Here is a 22,078-nt window from a genome sequence, read left to right on the forward strand (position 1 = left end):
GCTGCTCAGAAAGGAACAGAATTCTGTTTCACTGGAAACTCAGCAGAGATACAGGAGCATGTCTGCAGGATTAACTCTCACAGAACTACCTGCATTTGATGAAAAGAAAGTCTTTGAAATCCTCTCTACTATTACAGTTAAGACTTGAACTTGACAAGTGAATAGGATAAAAAAATGAGGCCTTAAGAAAGCAAATAGTCTTTTTACTTAAGTTTTTCAACACTAAAGCTTCAGTGGCAACAAACTTAAAAGAGCAATTAGTAATGATACAGAATATTGGAGAATAGAAATCAAAAGCCTGAAAAAAGTTCTGAGTTGCAAAAGAGAACCATCTTTACACAAAACACTTTTAAACTTGAAATGAACATTGGAGGAGCTGCTGTGAAAAGTTATGTCGGAGCTCTAAAGATTAAAGCTGTAACAAGTCTTAAATTTACATTTGTGACATATTCACACTAATTTTTCACCTATCAAATCTACCATCAAATATTTTCTTTAAAAATCTAAGGGCTATTCATATTACAGTATTTAGATGCATTCTTCCAGAGGTGCCCAGGTATGCAGTACAATCGTCTCCACCCAAGAGTCCTGGATAAATGCCAAAATTAAGTTCTCTCAAAGTCTAACAAAATTTAAAGGGGTGGTTTCTAGCAGAGTTTTAAATAAGTTTAAACACATTTTGTCACGATGCTCTTTTATTGCCAAAGTTTTATTTCATCTTCTAAGACACAGGTAATATAAGACTGCCATCCTAATTCCTCACCTCTCTGTTTGAATACACTTTGAACTGCACAGAAATGGCCACAATATTTTCTAGTGGACAGAAAAGAATTGAATTTTCTGTCACCACAGCCCTTTCTTTCTCTGTTTACTGGTGTGATACCAACCTGTGTTAAGTATCTGAGGCACACATGCCTCTGAGTATGAAAGTGTGGAAAACTGGAGTGAAGCAGCTTGCTTGCATTCAGCTAGGAAGGGGCTGGAACACAAAGATCTTACAAGCTCTATAATGTCCAACCCTTGCAGGCTCTGCCTGCCCTCAGCTGCTGCCAACTCTGCTCCAGTGTGGGCTGCCAGGGGCAGGCAGGGACCCCCAGGCACCCTGGGGAGCAAGCAGAGCAAAGTCCAGGCAGGTCTTGAACTGAATTGTCCACAGGAAGTCTGGAATTTCTCTAGCAGGGTATATAGCTGTGTTCCAAAAACTAAATTAAAAAAGGGCCACAAAAGGAGCAGTAAGCAGAGGCTGGAGCTAGGAATGTATGGATGATCAAGGCCAGATCAGTGGCTTCTGGATGGGGCACAAACTCCTGCCCAGACATGGACTGAGCCGTGGGTCTGTTTTGTCGCCTTGGCTGTTTGCCCTCCCCAGCCTGACACCAAGAGAAACACAAAGGACTCCACGCCTGCAGGATAACAGCTCTGAGAAACGGAGGATGTTATACAGAAGGAAATCTTTGAAGTGTTTCCTTCCTTGGTTCTGCCTAGGCTGCAATTCAGAGCAATTCTTCCTTTGCAAACTTGAGGGATTAGACACTGCTGGGAAAAAAGCCGATTGCTAAAACCTCGCGCACAAATCTCGATGCTGTGACCCTGCTGTGACCTGCAGGCAGTGCCACATCTGTGCTGTGGGAGTGGGAGGCCTGCTGAGCCCAGCTGTGCTCCAGCCAAGGCTGTCACCCTGAGCTGGGGCTCAGGGCCCATCCCGGTGTGGATAAATCGCTTCATTCCACGGGCTCCAGAGGAAATCTGCTTGGGCCACTGGGGATACATCCCATTGTCCTCAGCCCAAGTTCAGTGAAGCACCAGCCCTCCTTGGATAAACACACTGCCATTAATCTTCTGAGCTGGCTTGGAGACAGCAGGGAGGATGTAGGAAACTCAAGCAACAGCTTCATTTGGTAGTGAGCGGAGCAGCCCGTGTCCCAGCTCAGTGCCAGAGCTCCTCTTTCCCAGCTGTGCCACATACCTCAGCCCCTCCTGCAGCAGATCACCGGTGCTGGAGTCTGGAGCTGCTCTGCTGCTTCCCTGCCATTACACCACATCCTGTGAGCCCTCCTGCTCCTGGCATTCTTGTCCCCATCCCCACTGCAGCAGGGTCCTTGCAAACAATATTCCTACCCACCACACCAGTGCAGGATTTGTGCCTGTCAGGCCCTGATCTCACTAGACAAACATTAACAGCTACTTCCATGCATTTAAAAAATGAAGGATTGTTATGTCATCAACAGAAGTGTCCCATGGTGTTTAAGGCACAAGTCTTCCCTCTGGAAGGGGCCCAGGCTCTGCAGACCCAGTGCTGGCAGTGCCAGTCACACACACATATTGTGGGTAACATAGGGCACTGGATGTTTAGGAACACAAATTACCCCTCAGTTTTCAGGTCACAAACCCATTTCCCATACAAAGCAGACTGGTAGAGTTCCCCTAGCTAATTTTGGAAAACAAAACCCCAACAACAGGCAGTTGATGCACACCTTGTTGCTACAATTTATTACCTTGCTCCTACCTCCCACTGAGCTGCTAATTGTGCTGCTGCTTTCCACAACCTTGCGTAACTCCACAAGATGGTAGCAAACAGAGCTTTTCTGTCCATCTATGATTGCCTAACTTCTAATTGCTTATTTACTGAAATAAATCTTCCTCCAAAGATTTTCACTTAGCCACTTCTGTCACTTTGCCAGAGTGCTGCTGCCAGACTCCCATGCCCTAGCAGCACGCTGCTGCAGGGAGGCCTTTCAGGTTCTTCACACACTTGCAAACTGAGCAGAGAGTTCCCACTGTCCAGTGAGTAACAGCAAGCACCACTCTGCCTCTGAATGTGAGCCATATCTGGCACACATCACATGTGCAGAAATGCTGGGAAGGACAGGATGGAGAACAGCATCTCGCCTGCTGGCAGCTGTGACAAACACTCTTAGCACCCATGTGGAGCCAGGCCTTTTCCTCCTGCCACTGGGGTTTTGATTTAGTTGAGCAGGATAAACTCTACATCAGCAATGATATGTTTTGTAATCAGTCATCTTTTTTTTTAAGTCTACTCAGATGGCAATAAAATTCAGCAAGTGAAGGGAGTTAATATCCAGTCCCATCTGGTTAAGCAACACAGCATGAAGGTAAAGGAAACCACAAGGTGTTAAAAACCATACAAAAAGGGATCTGTTAACAAAAATTAGGTATTTTTCACATGACACTGAGGTAAATGCCCTTCCTCTTCCTTTCCAAATCTGTAAAAGGACTAAATGTTTGTGTTGAATGTAAAGAAGGTTTTAATAGAAAAGCTGTATCAGGGAGAAAACTCAGAAAACAAACCACAACGCATTTCCTGATTGTCTTCAGGACACTTTTCAGAACCACACAGCACTAACTCAACAAATCCAAACCAGGGGGTGCTTACCAATCTCCATGCACAGCAACTGCAAGGCTGCCAAAGTTTAACTGCAAATAATTTTGTCAAATATTCATTTTTTCACTACCACAATACATCATTACTTGTCTTAAATAAAAACAAGAGCATTTATGAAATCTAGGGTAAATGGCAAACTTCCTAATGTTATGCAGGTAAAGGGGCTTTTGTTTTTTCTTTGCAAAACAATAGTTGCAGCTTTACTGCTCTGGTAATCCTTTCTTCATGAACTCTTTAGATCCAGCCTAAACAGAAAATGAAGTTGTTATCTTTTGGGATAAAAAATCCAGCGAAAAAGAACAAAAATATTCTGTTGCAGAGAATTAAGGACTACAGACACACTCAGAATAGAGGGCACCCTTGCTGTTACCATGCTTGATATTGAAGTCTGAATCATATAATCCAGCAATTTTCAGGTTTTTTATTAAAGAAATAAAAATTTTAAGTATTGAACTATCATAAGATTAATATCTGTCTGGGGATTTAAACCATGACTATTCATACTTCTGTGAGTCCTGGGTTATTTCAGAGGTAAGGACAGTTTGGTTATGCAGCTGCTTGGTCAGAAGCATCTTGAATCTGTCTCTCTCCTGCTGATAATTGTGAAATTCCTGGTCTGGGGCATTCTCACAGAAAGGTCAGGAAAGGGTGCACATTGCACACCAGGTGCAGAATGGCTTGGGATTGGCTGGTTTTGGCCTCTTGTTACCTTTAAGGTATGCCAGGATACCTCCAGTATGAGCAACATCACCTCTGCTGAGGCAGGATCCCTTTGACCCCAAAATGTTTACAGTTGCTTTAAAGTTACTTTTAAAATCAGCAATTCATTTGCAAACAAATGCCATTTGCCAAGCATTTCTTTCTCCACAGAATCCAAATGGAACAAACTGTCCTCTGCCCAGAGAGTCACATCTGCTCTTTTTTCTGAGCCTTGAAGTCTCTGGGGGGCCTCTGATGTGGGAAACACTTTATCAGAGCTACTGAAAATGGTTTTAAAAAATCTGATTACAAATTGTGTTAGATAAAGGAATTTAGATTCTTTGAATCAGACAAATTTAACTGGCACTCATTTTGTTGTTCTTAACAATGATTACAAAAAGAAAGCTCAAAACTTGTTTATTGATTAATTACTTTCAGCACTTTACTTTTTTCCCAACCATTCTGGTTCTCCTTAGAATAATCATTTTAAGTAAGAAAAGTAGTTCTGGTATCATAAGAACTACACAGGATCTAATTGTCCTTTATTCACATTTCTCCTCTAAGAAATCACTAAGCAGTTCATCATTAATACCAAAACCAGATGCCTCACTACTCTGATTAACTTTGAGCCAGCAATTGTCTTCCTTTTCCTCAAAGTACACATTACTTTCCTAGTCAGAGTTCAGACTTTCACAAAACCTGATAAAGACATATTTCCTTCCCATATCTCAGACATTTCAATTTATGCATATTCAGTGATTTGATTTATAAAGGGATTGAGAATAACTTAACTAAGATGTTCTCCACTTAAACAAGCTCCCAGAGGAACAAAATATTTGACAAATAAGTGATATTCATAGTGTTTCATTCACTAGAAAGAATTTAAGAATTTTGAGTACATTAAATAAAGATTACAACTGGGGCACTGAGAAGAGCTTCAAGAACTGAGGCAAACGCTTCAAACACTTGCTTGAAAAAAAGGATCAAGTCTGCAAGTGCAGTTATACATTTATTCTATCCAAAGTAATCTGAGACACCTGGAAAAAACCAGTCCTGACATGCTATGAAGACAAGAAGCTCAAAAAACATGCAGAAAAAGACAAGGAGATACAAGGCATTACAAATTTGATGAACTCCTGCAGAGAAATAGGAGGGCAGCAATGATTTTAAGCAACAGCTGGAAGTGCAACTTCTTTAAATTGGTTCCCCTCGTGGCCCAGAAGCCCTTCACAAGCTGGAGCACTCCCCTCTCCAAGCCACATGAACACAAATCCACATCAGCAGCCTCAGGGGAGAAATTCCAGCGCACCACACGAGGTGGTCCCGGCAGCACTGCCCCACCTCTGTCTGCCAGGGCAGAGCTCAGCCTGGCCCCTGTTCCAGAGGTGTCTCTGCAAGGGACAGCTAAGGGAAGTTGTGAGGAAGACTTTGGAGAAGCAGAATTTTGTGGGCTATCAGAGCTTCTTTTCAGCATGCAAAGCCACCAAGGGCAAAAAAGAAAGCATCCTGGATAGATGCAAGAGGCCAGCACTGCGTTTGTCAGGGCCAGAAGAGAGCCTGATGTAAGAATCAAGACCAAGGTCACATATGGGATGAGGTTTCACCAAGTAGATGCAGCAAAATGCCTCAATTAGAAAAGATTTCCTCCTAAAATAACCTGTGAGGTTTGGACACAGAATGGCTGTAAAATAAAGAAAGAAAGAAATGTCTGAGCTGTGTACGGTACTCTAGTTAAAGCCTCAAAGATGGATGGGAAGCAATATTCTTTATACCAATCCACAAAAGAGGAGGTAAATATGCTTGGTGTTAAGGGCATTAGGACTCCTGCTCAAGATGGGCCTTGATCTAGCTGATAGTTACAAAGACACTCCTGGAAATCATTTGGAAAGGTGGAAAAAAGTGTGGGATAAGCAGGCAAACCTGCAATTCACCCTGGAGAAATATGCAGGGACAAAAACCTGGAGAATATACTGAGAATTAAATCAAATTACATCAAAAAGAAGCCTCCTCTTAACTGGAAAGTTGGAAGATAAAGGAAAAGGATTTCCATGACAAGGGGGTGTGAGAAACGACTGAAGCAAAAAATAAAGACAATAAAGACAGGTAAAGTATTCAAGAGGAGGTGCAAGTGATGACAACATCTCAAAAACCAACACTCTGGAAAATTAGAATTATTTTATAATTCATGAATATTTGTGAAATATATGAAAATTCATAATGGTATTTCTTTAAATAGCTGTGGAATACAAACTAGAGGCTACTGAAAATCATCAGGGCTTATAGTTAAAATTTTAGTCACTTGATCATATCAAGCACATAAGGAAATTGAGTGTCACAGTATTACCATGTGGCAGGATTGTGGCTAAGCTCATCTTTCAAAAGTTTATTACTACCAGGGCCAGTGGAACTAGGCACAAGGATAAAAAGTCATGAGTAGGAGTGTCTTTAATGATTTCAAGGCTTAATGTCTATTAATTTTCAAGTTAAAAACTGCCATGCCTGCAATTGCTAGAAAATATTACAAGCACAGAAGGTGGACTAGCTACAGCAAATTCATTCATAAAGTCACCAGCAAAATGGCAGGTGGCTGGATTGTTAATGACTTTTCCAAAGCAGTTTTCATTTAAGGAAACTACTATGGCATAGTAAATGAACATTTCCCATGAAAAAAATATCAGTGTTAAACGCACCCAGCAAAGAAAAATTCAGCAAATCTATGAAATGTTTTTGGTTTGCAATTTCTTTTATCTATAAAAAGAAGACCAAAAAATAAAAAAAAAAGAACTGATTTTTTTTTTGACCTCAGGCAACAGGAAAACCACATCCCAAAGTGCTGGCAAATGAAAGGTAAGAAAACACGAATTTCAGTCCTACTTTTCTCAAGATTCAGACAATGCAGAAGAGGAAAGAGTTGTTTTAGAACAGAGAAGGAGGCTAGGTGGCTCCATGAGCCATGCAGATTTGTTCCTTGGGTTGATTTGCTCACCCTACAGCCCCAGGCAAAGCAGGACATATGCTCAGACTCTCTGGACAGAATCCCAAATTCATAAAAATGGTCTGATTCTCAGTAATAGCTTAATTTCCTTTCCTGTCCAATTTATTTAAAGCATTCAGTAGATGACATGACTTCTGCAAACATGTAATTGCAAACTTTAAAATTCTTCCCTAGTTTCAAGTAAATGTCCTTAAGGAAGAAAAACATTCATCAATGGTGAATCGTATGTTTGCCCCTGAAATTAAGTAACTTAACTCTGAAGTACCTGAAGGGAAAATGTTTCATGCATGACCCTCAGTTGCAAAGGTCCTCTTATGCTTTAAAAGCCTTTAACTATATTTGCAGTGCCAAACTCCTGGCAGAGAACTTTTTGGCCAGAGACCATCTGGGTCTGACTCCTGAATGGAAATGAATGTTCAGCACTGAACAAAACAGACAGATCTCTATATCAGAGCATGTAACAGCATTCTCTGCACAGAACTCCAAGTCCCTGAGAAGGTAGAAATATAAAAAGCAAAATAATTTTTATATCCATCTCAATAGCATACGGAAATGTTCCAACTCACTTTCAAAGTCTGACAGTTATTCATAATAATTCCTTTGAACATCTCCCAAATGTCCCCTGAACATCTCAAAATCAGAAGCAATATGGGACTTATTTGTCAGAGATATCCTTATGTTTATTTTTATTTGGCCTTTCTTGGTTGCAATACATTGTCAAGCAGTATATATTGAACTACATGAACATACCAAAGGTCACACTAAAATATATCCTGGTAAATCTATTTCAAGGGGGTGCATTTGCTAGTTGTACAATTAACCCCTCAGGAGAAATAATTCAAATCACACCTACTACAATGTCAGAAAAAAAAGGGAAAAAATCCTATTAACTTCTTCAGGAAGCTGATGAATTTTGTAGACCAGGTTAGGCTTTTGCAGAACAAAGCCTGGGTGATATCCAAGGGCAATGGATTTGGACATCAATCTTCAGGAAAATCTGACCTAGGACACATTTCTATTTAAAAGGTGGGTTTAATTTATAATCTGTTATTCCATGGGTATATCTACTCAGCTCTTTTCCTCTGTCTGAAATAAATCATACTATGACATCTCAACAACTCATACATCTCAGACATCAACAGCTTCAGAGCTGTCTTACCCTACTCACAAAAGGAACAGGTACATCATTACAAAGCTTTTTTCACTCTACTTTTATGCATTTACTACACACACCACACAGAATATATAAAAGCACAAACAGTTCAAAGAGTGCTCACCATAAGTGAGAATATACAGTGGTTTTCCATTGGTATCCATAGTGGTTAGGCAAGGAGCCTTTGGTGAGATGGTTCCCCATCGCTGCAAGGCTGCTTCCAGGGAAGGTGGCCAGTTTGTAACCACTCCTAATTGTTCCCCACGCATGGCCAACATCTGAGCTCCTTCTGGCTTTGGCTGGTTTGGATCTGGCTGTTGAACTTATGATGATGAAAAGACATGCAGTTACCATGTAAATTCTATACCTTGTGTACAGCAGTGTAATCAAGAGAATAAGTTACCTTTGCAAGATGTTCTGAAAACAGTAACATGTAAGAAGGTATTGAGAAGCAAGAGAGAAATATAACAGAATAATTTACTTTTAACTTTAGCACAGATCAGGCAACTGATGCACCTCAGGAATGAGAAGTCCTTGTTCTTACACTAGTTCTACAAGAAGGGAAAGAAACTGCTGAGGCAGCATGCATATATTTATCTTCAAAACAGTAAACCTTTCTTTATTCCTAAAGAGAGATGGAGAATACTTTTCCCTGGAAAAAATGCAGTAATGAGATGAACTGCAGAGCTACTGACAAAAATGTACTTTAACAAGTAACAGATTGATTTAAGTCATGTTCTGTTACACGTTTTCTTATAAATTCCTGTGAAGACTATTTAAATTTCCACATCCTGGCGAATCTTAATTCTCAAAGCACTGGTCTTTTTTTAAAAAAGTTCCATTTATTGACTTTATCCTTGTTTCTATCTTACATTTAGTTCGTTTTTCATACTTCACTGTTACACAAAGGACGTTGTAAAACATTTAACATGCTCCCTCACTAACATATTTTCTCTTATTGGTGTTCCAAAGCACTGGCTGTAACCCACAGCTGAATGTTCTCAAAGCAAAGCTTCCCTACACTCTCTTCTGTCATTTTTTTGCAAGCAGAACCAGGAGCTGAGCAAACAAGAAACACTTTGACTCCATAGCACTACGTCCAAGCTTACTGCCAGCAGTTTCCACTGAATACCATTGGTTTTTTGGTACTTGCCAGTACAGGAAGGGCTCACTTGTCTTTCTAGAAAGTCAACGTAGGAGACAAACATTTTACAGAGTTTGAATAAGCAATCCCCAAACCTTTTGAAAAACAGTCATTTTACCTTCTAACAATTCCTCAAAGTCATCTACAAAGAACTCTCGTAATGGTGGTCGTTTGGGTCGCTTTAGGGTATTGACCAGCTGCTGAATCTTTGCTGACACTCTGCTGCTCACTGGGACTCCTGCAGGACAGGGATCAATGGAGACATCAGTTGATGGCTGTGTTGCACCCACCAGACATCAAGGGGGTAAGGAAAGGTCTAGGACTGCAAGCACACCACAACTACAGTTGCAAGCCATACTGTGGCTTGAGTGTTTAACATCAAAACACACAAGCAAAAAGGAACAGTGATACCTAATGTAAATAAAACCAATACAATAATGTCAGAGCGAGGTTGCAAAATTAGAGGGGAAGCAGCACACAGACTGAGGGAGAGAAGCACAGTGGGAAAATGTCCCTACAGCAAATGTCAGTACCCTGAGAGAATTGCCTCAGCAATGGTCAGTGAGAAAACTGGACTGGCCCTCCCCATGGCCATTGGCCATATCAACACTGTCTGACTAGGCTGCAGCCTGGTGAAGAGTGTGGGTCATAGGCTCTGCCCCATCATTTATTCTGGGTTATTTTTACACTGCAGGGGACATTTGTCCAGTATCCATCTTAAACACGTCTTTGTATTGCTTCAGCATGCCCCTGTATTCTCTGAACATTCCTGCACCAACCCCACCAGCCAGCAATCTCCAAAGGGAGCAGGCTTGCCCATACAGCACTTTGGAAAACACAGCTCTGAGCGGCAGCCTGGGACAAGGGGCATTTTTATAATATAGTCTCATCAATCACCTCCCCCTTCCTTTCCTCTAGTTGAGTGCAAAACCTCTCCAATGTGCACATCGTCTGTTCCAGAACTAATAGCTTTCTGTCACTGCATTGCAGGAACTTCAACTTCTTACCCTTCCATAAGGTTGGCTCCAAATCTTTTACCAAGTGGTGCTTAGAGCTGAAGCTACTAAGTTTAGATACAGTACACTTGGTCAACAATTCCATGCTGTGCTGAAATATTGTTTGGTAAGTTTTAGAAAAGAGGAGCAGTAAATAAGGAAGGGTTTACAAATAACTGTTAAAAAAAAGTCAAAAAAACAAACTAACAAAAAAATCAGAGAATAAAATTTCAAACATATAAATTTTCAAGATGTAGCCATGCTAGGACGTCACATTCTTTGTCATTTAAAAAAACAGACTAGCTGTAACCAGGCAGCATGATAATGGCGAATCTAAAGAGATTCTCTGGAGGTTTTTACCAAACAGTTTCTATGGGGAGTCAGCTCTACAGATTAAGAAATATTTCTTTATGCTATCTTCATTGATATCAGCTTATTTTAGAACTGTAAAGGTGCTGCAACTTTGTATTTACAAGAGAAAAGTGCCCAGGAAAAAAGCCACGAAAAACACCCAAAAACCAAGAGCAGATGCATACAATAACCAGTGAAAAGGTCAGGATACTCAAAATATAGTTCTGTTTTGGGACAAATCCAGTTCTGTTTTGGGACATACCATCACCAGTCTCCATAAGCTCAGCATTGCCATACTTTGGTGCCACCCGTGCCGTTGATCCTTGTGGTCTTTCTACTTGTATTGAGTGTTCTGAGGTGTAAGTGGTAACATCTGGAGGGGCAGAATGATTTTCTGTGAAAAGTAAGTTAAAAGGTTTAACTGTGTACCTCTAATGTCAAAGGGCAGAAAAGCAAAAGGCAGAGGAAAGGAGACCATTTGAGGATTTTTCCCCCAATACATGAACAGGCGTTAAAATTAATGCACAAAATTATTATACTGAACTATAATGTGTAGTATAATTTTAATAAATAAAATTTGCACTGATTAAAACAAGGCTATATATCTGCAATCACATAAGCAATAGGCTAAAAGAATTATACAATTAGGTTGTAAGTTCTCCACTGACATCTGATTTTACTTAAAGCTTGTGGACATCTGCAAATAGAAACGACCCAGACAAATACACTTCTCATGGATTACTGTGTTAGTTTTTCTAAGTAAAAAGAACACAGCATGTTGTCAATCACTTGCAAGTGCCAATGCATATCACTTTTATAACCTCTGTATTTTGACTATGTCAGTTTTAGTTAGGAAAGGAAAAACGTCAATCATAGCAGGTTTGGAGACCAGAGGCAAAAAATAAAATGTAAAGAAACATGAACTTTGCATTCTTCATGGACACTTGCTTGTCTACTATTTTTAGACAGAGATATTTCAATTCTTCCGCATAACAAAGCCTTGCCTTCCAGAAGGCAAACACGATTTGGTCTGACTCATGCCAGCACTGCTGAACAATTCCACAGAGATAATCTTTCTCTTTCATGGCCTGATAACTCAGCATGCTACCACAGTTCATCTTCCCATGTTTTCAAGTCAGAGTCTGTATTTTCCACGTATTTATGCTATTTCTATAAGTTGTCCCATAAATTTTTTGCAGGTTTTTATCCACATTAGATTAGATGGAGATAAATACCACAAGCAAATAACAACTTTTCTTTCAATTGACATAAATGATCCCTAGCAGCCTCTAAGTTACAAAAGAAAGCAGGTCTTCACTCTGCTGCTATGGAAGTGAAGAGAAATGCATTCTATTTAACAATAGGGTAAGAGTCTTTCAAAATGCAAAAATTCTGGGAAAATGTCATCGTGTTCCAACACTGTTTTCAAGATGTGCTTCTTACTAAACTTTATCTTTAAGCATTTTGGTGCTGTATTAGAACACCAACTTCTACAGTAAATTTAATCTCAAACATAATTTTAAAGCACTTTCATTTTTATGAGTTTTGAACTTTGAAACTCTGTGATTTTTGTGCATTTAATCCCAAATTTATGCACCAACAACACAGAAAACTAATTTTTTTGCTACACATACCAGAAAAGGATGCTAATAGATGCTTATTTTCATGCCTCTCATTTAAAGGTAGCATCTGACAGACAATCATCATGCCGATTTAAGACATGACATTAATTCCTGCAGCTGTTATTTAATGTTCATATTCATGAACATCATAAGGGCTCAATCCTATCACCCAATCATATAGTCTGGTTGAGGAAGACATGAAATTACTTTTATTGAGCAACCCAAAAAACATGTTGTGTTCCACAAATGTCCAGTTGCAGCTTTTGCTTCTGATCACATCCATTGTTACAATTTTACTGAAACAAACACCTTACATTGTGCTATAAGTGACCAACTGAAGTACAATAGATTGAAGTTTATGCCTGTAGTTGCTTGAATAATGTCTTCATTTAAGGTCTTAATTTCTTGTCATTATCACCTATTTTAGACTCAGCACAATTTTTTGCCCTTTCCTGTTAAGTGGCAAGAGCTTTTTATAGATCGTGATTGTATTACTCAATAACTAAGTCAATTAAAAAATGCTGATGATTATCTTTTTCTCTTTACTTATAATGCAGTTTTGCAATGCATACGGGAGATCATGACTAAGAATATAATTGTACTTAGTCAGCTATTAGTAACATGAGAAAGTATTTTTAAAGTGAGCTGTATTTGCTTACATCTTTCCAGTGAAGCACTCCCATCTTTCAGACTTTACAAGGCAAAGTGGAGTTGAAGATTAATTTCTTTTTAATGCATGGGGCAGAAGATACATGAGCAGAGATGCTCGCCCTTCAGAACTCTGTGCTTAAAACCAAATTCTTCTTTGTTACACATGGTGCTGAGCAGGGGGAAAGAACATAACAAAAGTCCTGCTCTTTTGTAAAAGGCCTTCCTTTTGAACAAACAGCACCTGCACTTAAAGTTGCCTAAAAGAAACTCTCTTCCCAAGGCTGCCACCATGGCTCAGTCAAGGAGTTCTCATGCCCCAGCTGCCCAGTTGCTATTTACTTTTACCCTGAAGAAAAGGAATAAGAAAAGGAATACTGAGGTTTGTTGTGTTCCTTTATAGTATCTGCTTAACAGATGTCTTATCATGGCACCATCTACAGTGCTAAGTTTCATCCATTAGATTTACAAATCTTTGGTCAGTTAGCATCTCAGAGTCAGGCTTGGAGAAATTAAAATCATACAACAATTTGGTCTGAATGACTTCTAAAGAAAAAGATAATTGTTATGTTATGTGAAATGTACCCTTATATTTTTTTGTATAGAACAGTCAATCCAACCTTTGGCTATGGACACAATCTATAGAGAGCTGCCTGGTCTTATGTCAGGTAACTTGAAGAATTGTTTGAGGTTTCATTAAGAATCATGACCCTGACACATCTGTTCACTAAAAAGTAGAAACTGACAGCTGCATGACTTCAAAGCACTTCCTCCATCAAACATACATATTTGCATCACCTCCTATTCCCATCTCTTCCAATAGCCTTGCATTAGGAGATCACAGGCAGAACAGCTGTTTCCAGTTAAGGCTCTCTTCATTTCTGCCACTGGAGCAACATCATTTACCCCATTTCATGAAGATCAGAAAGGCCCAAAAAAGCAGAGCACATTCATGGAGGGATAGAGCACTGACAAAGCCCCGTCTGAGGAGAAGCAAAGAAGTGGAGGAATATTTTCAGTGGAGGTTTGGGTGCTCACATAAGCACCAGGTACTTGAAAAGTCTCCAGGAACAGAAAAGCATTCCTCAGGTACTTGAAAAGTCTCCAGGAACTCAAAAGCATTCCTGCAACACTGAACTTGAAGAAAATGCAGCTTTTACTCCCAAATAAACTGGCTCTTCTGGTTGTCAGGGAAGGGAAATCCAGAGTCAGAGATGTAGCTCTTTCATTTAGCTGGGTTTTTCTTGTATTGATGTCCAGGTGATAAACTGTATTTTAAACTAGTCTGTATAAGTTAACATTCCCCCTCAGAACACAGGAATTCCCAAGCTGTCTGAAAATCATCAGCCATGCTTATGGCACATGGTTTTATATTTATTTGATTAGCAATCTATGTAGCCTTTAATGTGGATAGAAGCCTTTGATTTTCAAACAGAAACATATTTGAAGCACATAAAAGAAACATTAAATGCACCTATAGGATCAAAACATTGAAGTGAGATTATTAACTTTATATAGATTTATAATGATAGGCAAGCATTGTGTCATTTTCAACACATGACCTTTGTGAGCTTTGGGGTGTGCTTTCTGTCCCTGATTTTTATATACACAGAAATCCAAACCATGTAATACCAACAAATGAAAGCTTGAAGATCTTAGAAATCTGCACAATACTGACCCCAAGAAGGGTCAAAACATCAGCTATTTCTAACAGATTTCACTGGTTTGACCTCTAAATTCAAGAATTACTGAACACAGCTGTGAACATACCTATGCCAAACTAAAGATTTTGCCTATAGCTTAATGCAGACCCCTGAGCATCTTAAAGATGAGAATAAATATTTAAATTACATCTATCCCAAATTAGAACTTTGTCCGCAATAAAGCAGCAGCAGTCAAATTAAATGAATAGTATAAAATTAAAATCATATAATAGCTTATGCAAATTATCCAAATGATTCACAAAGATAACTCTGATTATATTATAGCCAAAGCTTTTTATCAAATCTCTTTTCAGGACTGCATTAGTATACTTAAAACTGGAAAAAAAATCTCCCTTTCACTCTGTGATGCACTCTGGAGGTAAAATCCTAGTGGATATCAGAATGGAGAGCTTTTTTGGGTTATCATTAAGGTCCTCCCTGTTGCACCTTGAATTTGTATTTATCAACATTGGCACCTTCAGAGTATGGCCTTACAAATATACATTGATTCCTCTCTTACAGGCTGGTCTGTCTCTGGAGAACAACTCCTGGACCAAACAAACATCAAGGAATGGTAACATATGTTCTTGGTGATCAAGAACAAACTGTTTCTGATAGCTGAGGAGCCTTGAGGAACAGGATTACTCTTGTCTCCCACCAAAGATTATTATTCATCTACCATCACTGGCCCACTGCCTTGGAAAGAGTCAGGCTTTCTGTAGGGTTACTTCAAATCTGCTACCTCTTAGAATGCATTTAAATGCAAAATCTACTTCTTGGATAGGAAAGAAACAAAACAGCAATTTCATTTCAAATTCTTAAAGAATGCAGCTCACCCATGAAGAAATACATATTACAGTTATAACTGTGCAGCTTCTCTTACATTTCCAGTGATTTTAGCAAGCACAAGATCCCAGTCTCATCAATCAGATTTTGTGGCCAAATGACCTTTACATTACTACAGCTCAATTAGTGTCCAAGAAGAGATGCAATTTAAGGCATCTTATTGTCAGAATGAATGAAAACATGCATACACTGAGGTAAGATCAACTGCTTCCTTCAAAGGCAAGATCTTTCTAGTCAATAAGGCACAATAAAATATGTACACATAAGAAACAGTAGTTTCCCTCTTCTGCAGAATAGTGCCATCTTAATTTAGCTCTATAAATGCTGTATTATTTACCACAAACTCAGTGATTATAAAAGACTTACTGTGCCAGATTTAAAATTACTAAAATGTCAAATTATAAAGAAGCTATATTTAAAGACACATTAAGACTTTGTGTATGAGTAATGCAACCTTTCAGAGTTTGGATAAATTTAATACTCTATGCTATAATTTCCTGTAGCATTTCAGGATGAAGTCATAGAAAATAATCAAATGCAATGATTAACGTGTTCCCAATGTATCTGTTTCTAAAACAAGATTCTAAGCATTCATTTAGCATGAATTTATGAATACAATACAAGTTCTCCCCCTGACTGCAATTCAGCCATTCTGGATCATGATGGGAGGATTACTGAAAATACAGGTGTTACATCAAGCTGTACTCATAGCAAAACCCAAGGGATATGTACTCCCATTCCAGCACATAAAATCATGAACACTGCAGATGCTTTCATGTATCTCATGACGTGTACCTGAAAAGGAAATGTCAGCTGAAGAACAGTCACAAAAAACTGTAGTAAGACAGTAGTAACATTGCTTTATCTGTTCCAACAAAGACTGCAACAGATTTTTAGTGAGAGCCCAAAATACACACCCCAGCAAGAACATACACAAAGCAAAGGCCTTGTATGATAAGCAGCTAAAGAGTGAATGGAAACCAAGCCTTGCTTTCCACATATCCAGTCAAACAGCTGCCTCATGTTAATGAAGACCAGTGTCAATGGCACAATATTCAGAAATAATGTCTGTGAAGCTTAGCCCTAATAGAAAGAAAACATTGACTTCCTAGCATCTTTATAAAGGAAACAAACAAGCTATTAATAATAACAGCTCCCTTCTCTGAAGCTGTATAATGGTCCCTCCCACAGAGTACAATCGCTAGATATCCCAGTTCAAGTATTCTAAATTCAATTAAGGGCAGAAAAAATATGTTTGAGAGGACTACTGTTAACAGAATTATCAAAAATCACTCAAGCTATGTAATTAAAGTGGTGCAGCAGTGGGGGAAACTCCTATGCAAGCAATCCCTAATGATGCATGCACTGATTTTCCTTACTGATGAATCCTACAGAGACCTTTATAGTGCTAAGTAATGGAAGTCATGCAACTGTACATTTTAAGGTATTTGGAACCAATAGCTAGACCCTATTTGCCACAACATAAGCTTACCCCCAAATCTAAACTGCTATTTTTTTCCCCTCCTGAAATAGGAAAGTAGGACTTTTTCTCCATGTAATATATAGCAATATTAAAAAGTAAAAAGCACAAGAAAGACTTTTGTAAGACTTCACATAGCAGCATCAGCTGAATGTGAGAGTCAAAATTCATGTTAAACTGGACACACTCCACATACTTGTATACTGACCTATATGTGTTTGAGCCATAACATCAGCTAGTCTGTGTGCAGCACCACTGCCTCCACTTTGTGTGGAGGAGGAGGAAGTGGTTGATGTGGTAGAGCCATGGATCGCTTGACTGATCCAATGTTCCATGTTTATGCTCCCCTGGCTGGAGGTGGGAGTTCCCTGGGAGTCACCCTGGACGGAGCCTTCATCTTCTGAACCAGAAGAAGTATCTAGTAATTAAAAACAGCTTGTTAGCTTGCAGTGCTTTGGGGTTTTCTTAATAGAAATAACTCATATTCACATAAAAAATCTCAGGAAAGTAGCATGAAGAAAATCTCAGGAAGGTAGGCAAACATAATGAGAAAAGTGCAGCACTGAAAGCCCTGAAACTAAGTCAGCTGCTAACTGTGCACTTCTCCTGCTCTAAGGTCATGGCTTGTGTATTATTGTACAAAAAAAAGAGAGATAATTAAAGTCTTCCTTTATAATGTTAAACACAGAATCTTCTGAAAATCTCCAGCCAGCAGAGAATATTAAAAAAAAACTTTCCCAAGCTCACTCCACAAAGTGTGTGAGACACTTTTCCAATTGTACAAAGTCCAGTCCTCAGTGAAATGGGAGTCTCAGTCAGATTCAGTGAGTATGAGAAGCATGAGATATGGGGTGTTTTCACAGTCTTGTAGATAAAAAAGCAGATAAACTTGAAAATGAACAGCACAACTAATTGCTAAGATGTTACATGACATTGTTAGGGAATAAACCAGAAAAGTGAAAGGAACTTAGACTGCCATAAAATATAACAAGTGGGCCATAGTTAGGTCCTTGTCAGCCCAAAAGGACCAGTGCAAACTAAGGTATCACCAAGGGCAAAGCAATCATGTGAACTGTCCCTGTTGACTTTTCCACTACTCAGTTCACCTTCTCTTCAAACACACCTCAGTTAAGCTCAGTGTGCATCAAATGACATTTCCATTACTGTCTATGCTGACAGATTAGGAGTTCATAGCAGCACAAAGAGCCACTTTTAAAATTCACATAAAAATAGAGAGATACTCACCTGGAGGTGTGTAGGCATCCATTGATGTTTGCACCACCAATGAACGTCGTTTTGAGGGCATGGGCACTGCCATTTTCCTTTCTTTATGTTTAGCAAGGGCTGCCTGCACTGCTTCTGTGTGGACATCTGCAAGGAAAGAGGTGTGAAACCAGAGTTAGACAGGAAGGAGCTGTTCTCTGTGCATCCAGCAGACCTGGCACAGCCTGTGCCTGTGCCAGCTGGGCTGACAAGGCACATCCCGTGATGGGAGGTCAGGAACACACAGCATCTCAGAGGAACTGCTGGAGTTCTCCTCTGCAGAAAAAGCAGCCACAGTGAAAAGTGCTGTACTAACAAACAAGCCCTTTGAGCTGTATGATATTCCCAGAACAGTGCTGCAGTATTTGAAGAGCAGGAACATCACTTCCCCAGGGCAAACCTTTATTTAACCTGGAGCTGCTACTTCAGTGACCATTGCTGTTTTCAGTGGAACTGTGGTGTATTAACAGTGCCCATTTTTTAAATGGATAAGGTTTCCAATTTACAGATAAGTCACACAGAGTAAGTAAACAAGAACATTTTCTTGACGGGTAAAAGGTATGTAAAATGACACAACAGAAATGGCAACAGGTCCCTCATTCCCAAACCCTTCTCCTGCCACTGTCACTTGGCATTATTCACAGAAAAGTAAGTACTATGTAGGGCGGGCCTGAGGTGGAATGAGGAAAAAAACACCCTAAGCACAGATCTGGTGCTTTGCAGGCAGGTGCTGCACACAGCTCATACCAGCCCACTCCACAGTACCCAACAGCTCCCTTCTCCTTGGGGAGGTGAACAGCTTCTCTACCTTTCCCATGGATTTATAGCTGCCTGCCTCCCAAAATTTGAAAAAGCCCATCTATCATGTCTAAAATATATGAGTGACTTTTTGATAATGACTTTGTTTTAAGCACCATTCTTTAATTACTACCATAACTACACATTGAAATAAATCTGCTTTTAGTTTACTACCTTGCACTGTTTGCATATTTCAATGGAATTGGGACATATATTCACATGAGGTGAGTGTATGCAAAGGACATGGCAGCCAACAGGAGTTCCTTGTGAGTAAAGAAGTTGCCACACCATCTGACATCTTGCCTTTTAAGCAGCTGACACTGGCCAGCTGTAGAAAATACAGCAATTTGTGTACATGGTTTAGTTGCTCCTATTTGTGGCTCAGGAGCACAGTAAATCAGGTCTAATCCAGGGTGATCCCACTTCTGCTGCTGCTGCATCTTCTGGAAGACCACCCTCACAGGCTGGGTTGGCAGCACACTGTCATTATCCTACTCCTGTATGGACGTGGTGGCAGCTCTGAACAGGCAATGTGCCCCAAGAAAAGCAACAGGAAAGAGAAGAGTATCTATATTTATGTGCGTGTGTATATATATATGTATATATATGTATATATATATATATATCCTTATTTAAAGAAGCGTTGGTTGAATCACATTTATGTAATTTGTGAGTAACAACCTGGAAGGATGACTAGAAGCATTAGATGATAAGCTGCTGATAAGCTGCAGCGTCTCATTTCCAATAATGGTGTTTCCTATCTTCTGCCAGGGTTTAAGCACCTCTCAGTAGAAGTAGAACAGGGAAGAGTAAAAAAAGGCACAATTACCAGCTGCTTCTGTGAGTTGCTTTCTTTTCTTTTGTTTTAAACCATGAAGAGGATGAGAATATCAGCAAAGAAAAGCAAACAGCAAAGCTGGAAAACTGTTCTCAAAAGATAAAAGAGCCATGCAGCTGATGGATGAAAATGAAGGAAGAACCAATGCTATCATCAACACAGAGAACAATTTCTCTCCTGTCAAGTCATTATTTTTAAGCAGAAAGTTTAAAGTCTTTCTTATAATTAAAAACTGATGAAAAGTTTATGTGAAAAGTATCAGAAAATTTATGTGAAAAGTATCACACTATGAAAATAAAGAATCTAAGTCTTACCTAACAGCATGACCCCAAGATAAATTCCTACCTGCTCACTTCACACCAATGTCAATAAGGTACACAGGACTGAACATGCTCCCTAATAGTTTCTTATCTGTTAAAGAGGGAAAATTCTTGATTTTCCTTCAAAGGACAGCAAAAAGATATCAAGTAGTAAAAAAAAAAACAAAAAAAAAAACCAAAAAAAACCTTTAAAAAAGCTCAACAAACCAACACTGTACAGTAATTTTTGGAAAAAAATTGGAAGAAAATAAATTTTGCTGATCAAAACAGGAGGGACTATTTGTACATTATTGTACATAGAATTGTGTTTTAACTGCGTCAGGAGGGAGAAGAAATTCTGCCAAAAATTTTTAAAGGAGGACAGCTGACAGAAAATCATTAAAATGCTTAGTGACAGCTGGATGCTGAATCAGAACTTGTGAATTCTTTGATTTCCTTTTTGATGCTGTTTTGATATAAGAAGGTAGACTCATCAGCTTAATTAAAAACACTCTGCAGGGTTTTAATTTTCAAATGAGTCCACAGGAGTCCAGGAATTGAATTGTTTTCCTAATAAGGCACATTCTTGATGTGTTTATTTGTAATGGGCTACCATGGAATAAACCACACTACAGATAGCTAAAAAAAAACCAAACCCAAAACCTCACAGGAAAGCAAAACAATGTCAAAGACAAGAAACTCTGAATAAACAAGAGGGAAGCTGACTGGGAAGAAGGAACATACACACCTGCTCCCTGCCCAGCCTGCAAGCTCAAATATTTAGAAGGCATTACTCAGGTTATGAAGGCTACCAAAAAACTTTTGGACACATATCTAGAAAATGCTGAGGACAGATAATCCAGAGATGGTCCAGGGAGCATCAACAAGAATTTACAGGGTTTTAAGGTGAGAGGAGTAAAATGAAGCATAAACAGTCAAGCTTGGGTGAAGAATCTTTTCACAATGTTCTCTATCAGGAATAAAACTCTTGGCTCAACAAAGTTTCTCTAGGCATGTAAAGAATGGCTAAGGATTGGGTAGAGAATTAATAACAATTGATATAGAATGTATGTTCTTCCTTTTGAATGAAAGCCTGTTGGTGGGTTCTGAAGATGCTCTTAACCTGTCTGGACAGCCTTGTACAGAGGGCGACTTGGCTAAGCTAAGAACAGTCTTCAAGCCCTTCATGCCTCAAGACCAAGACCCAAATATTGAGAAATCAGAGAGGTGAGGGAAAGCCAGACTGACACTTCAGAATTACATTTGAGAGCAACTCATGGGTTACAATATCTATCCTGTAACCACAGCAAGACAGAAACAGTAAGGAGGTTTGTTCCCACCAAATATCAGCTTCAGATATGCACTTTGCATACACATACTTTGCTTTTCTGGTCTACAAACCAATTTTGCTTATGTAGCACAAGGAATATTAACCAAAATGCAACGAATAATCTCTTACTGTACTTTCATGAAGCATGGATTTAAACCCAAGTTGAAACATACAATCATCACCAGTATCCCTGGTACTCTGCTTCTCATGAATTTGAACAGGAGTAGGGTTTTCCCTTTACCTGGGTCAAAGATGGGCCATGGTGTCCATCCTATTGTATGTAATTCACTGCTTCCTCAAAGCTGTCCCTAACAGCTACTGAAAAAACACAAGGAGACTTGCAACAGGAATTTATACAACAGGAACTGGATGCTCCTTGTTCTCTAAAGAAAGAAAACCACATTTGAGACGCACACTGGGGCAAAGTAAGAAGACATATCCAAGTTCCTTTGGGACAGGAAACTGCTATCCCCCCAGATCCCATCATCACAAAGCAGTTTGTATTCACACA

The 22,078-nt window shown here is 39.4% G+C and overlaps 1 protein-coding gene across 2 annotated transcripts in view; it reads right to left on the reverse strand.

Annotated features, from left to right (window-relative positions):
• The window catches only part of DIP2C (disco interacting protein 2 homolog C), a 147,560-nt gene that overhangs the window by 99,739 nt on the left and 25,743 nt on the right, over positions 1 to 22,078 (reverse strand). The window contains exons 4-8 of one of the 2 annotated variants that reach the window (XM_014309350.2): positions 18,285 to 18,410; positions 17,248 to 17,457; positions 11,003 to 11,134; positions 9,513 to 9,632; positions 8,375 to 8,572 (exon numbers count right to left, since the gene is read on the reverse strand). In XM_014309350.2, the coding sequence (XP_014164825.1) occupies positions 8,375 to 8,572; positions 9,513 to 9,632; positions 11,003 to 11,134; positions 17,248 to 17,457; positions 18,285 to 18,410 (786 nt within the window). The remainder of the gene's footprint in view (positions 1 to 8,374; positions 8,573 to 9,512; positions 9,633 to 11,002; positions 11,135 to 17,247; positions 17,458 to 18,284; positions 18,411 to 22,078) is intronic. The other variant, XM_031061698.1, reaches the window with a different exon arrangement.

This window comes from Geospiza fortis, unplaced genomic scaffold (assembly GCF_000277835.1).
Source record: "Geospiza fortis unplaced genomic scaffold, GeoFor_1.0 scaffold270, whole genome shotgun sequence".
NCBI lineage: Eukaryota > Metazoa > Chordata > Aves > Passeriformes > Thraupidae > Geospiza > Geospiza fortis.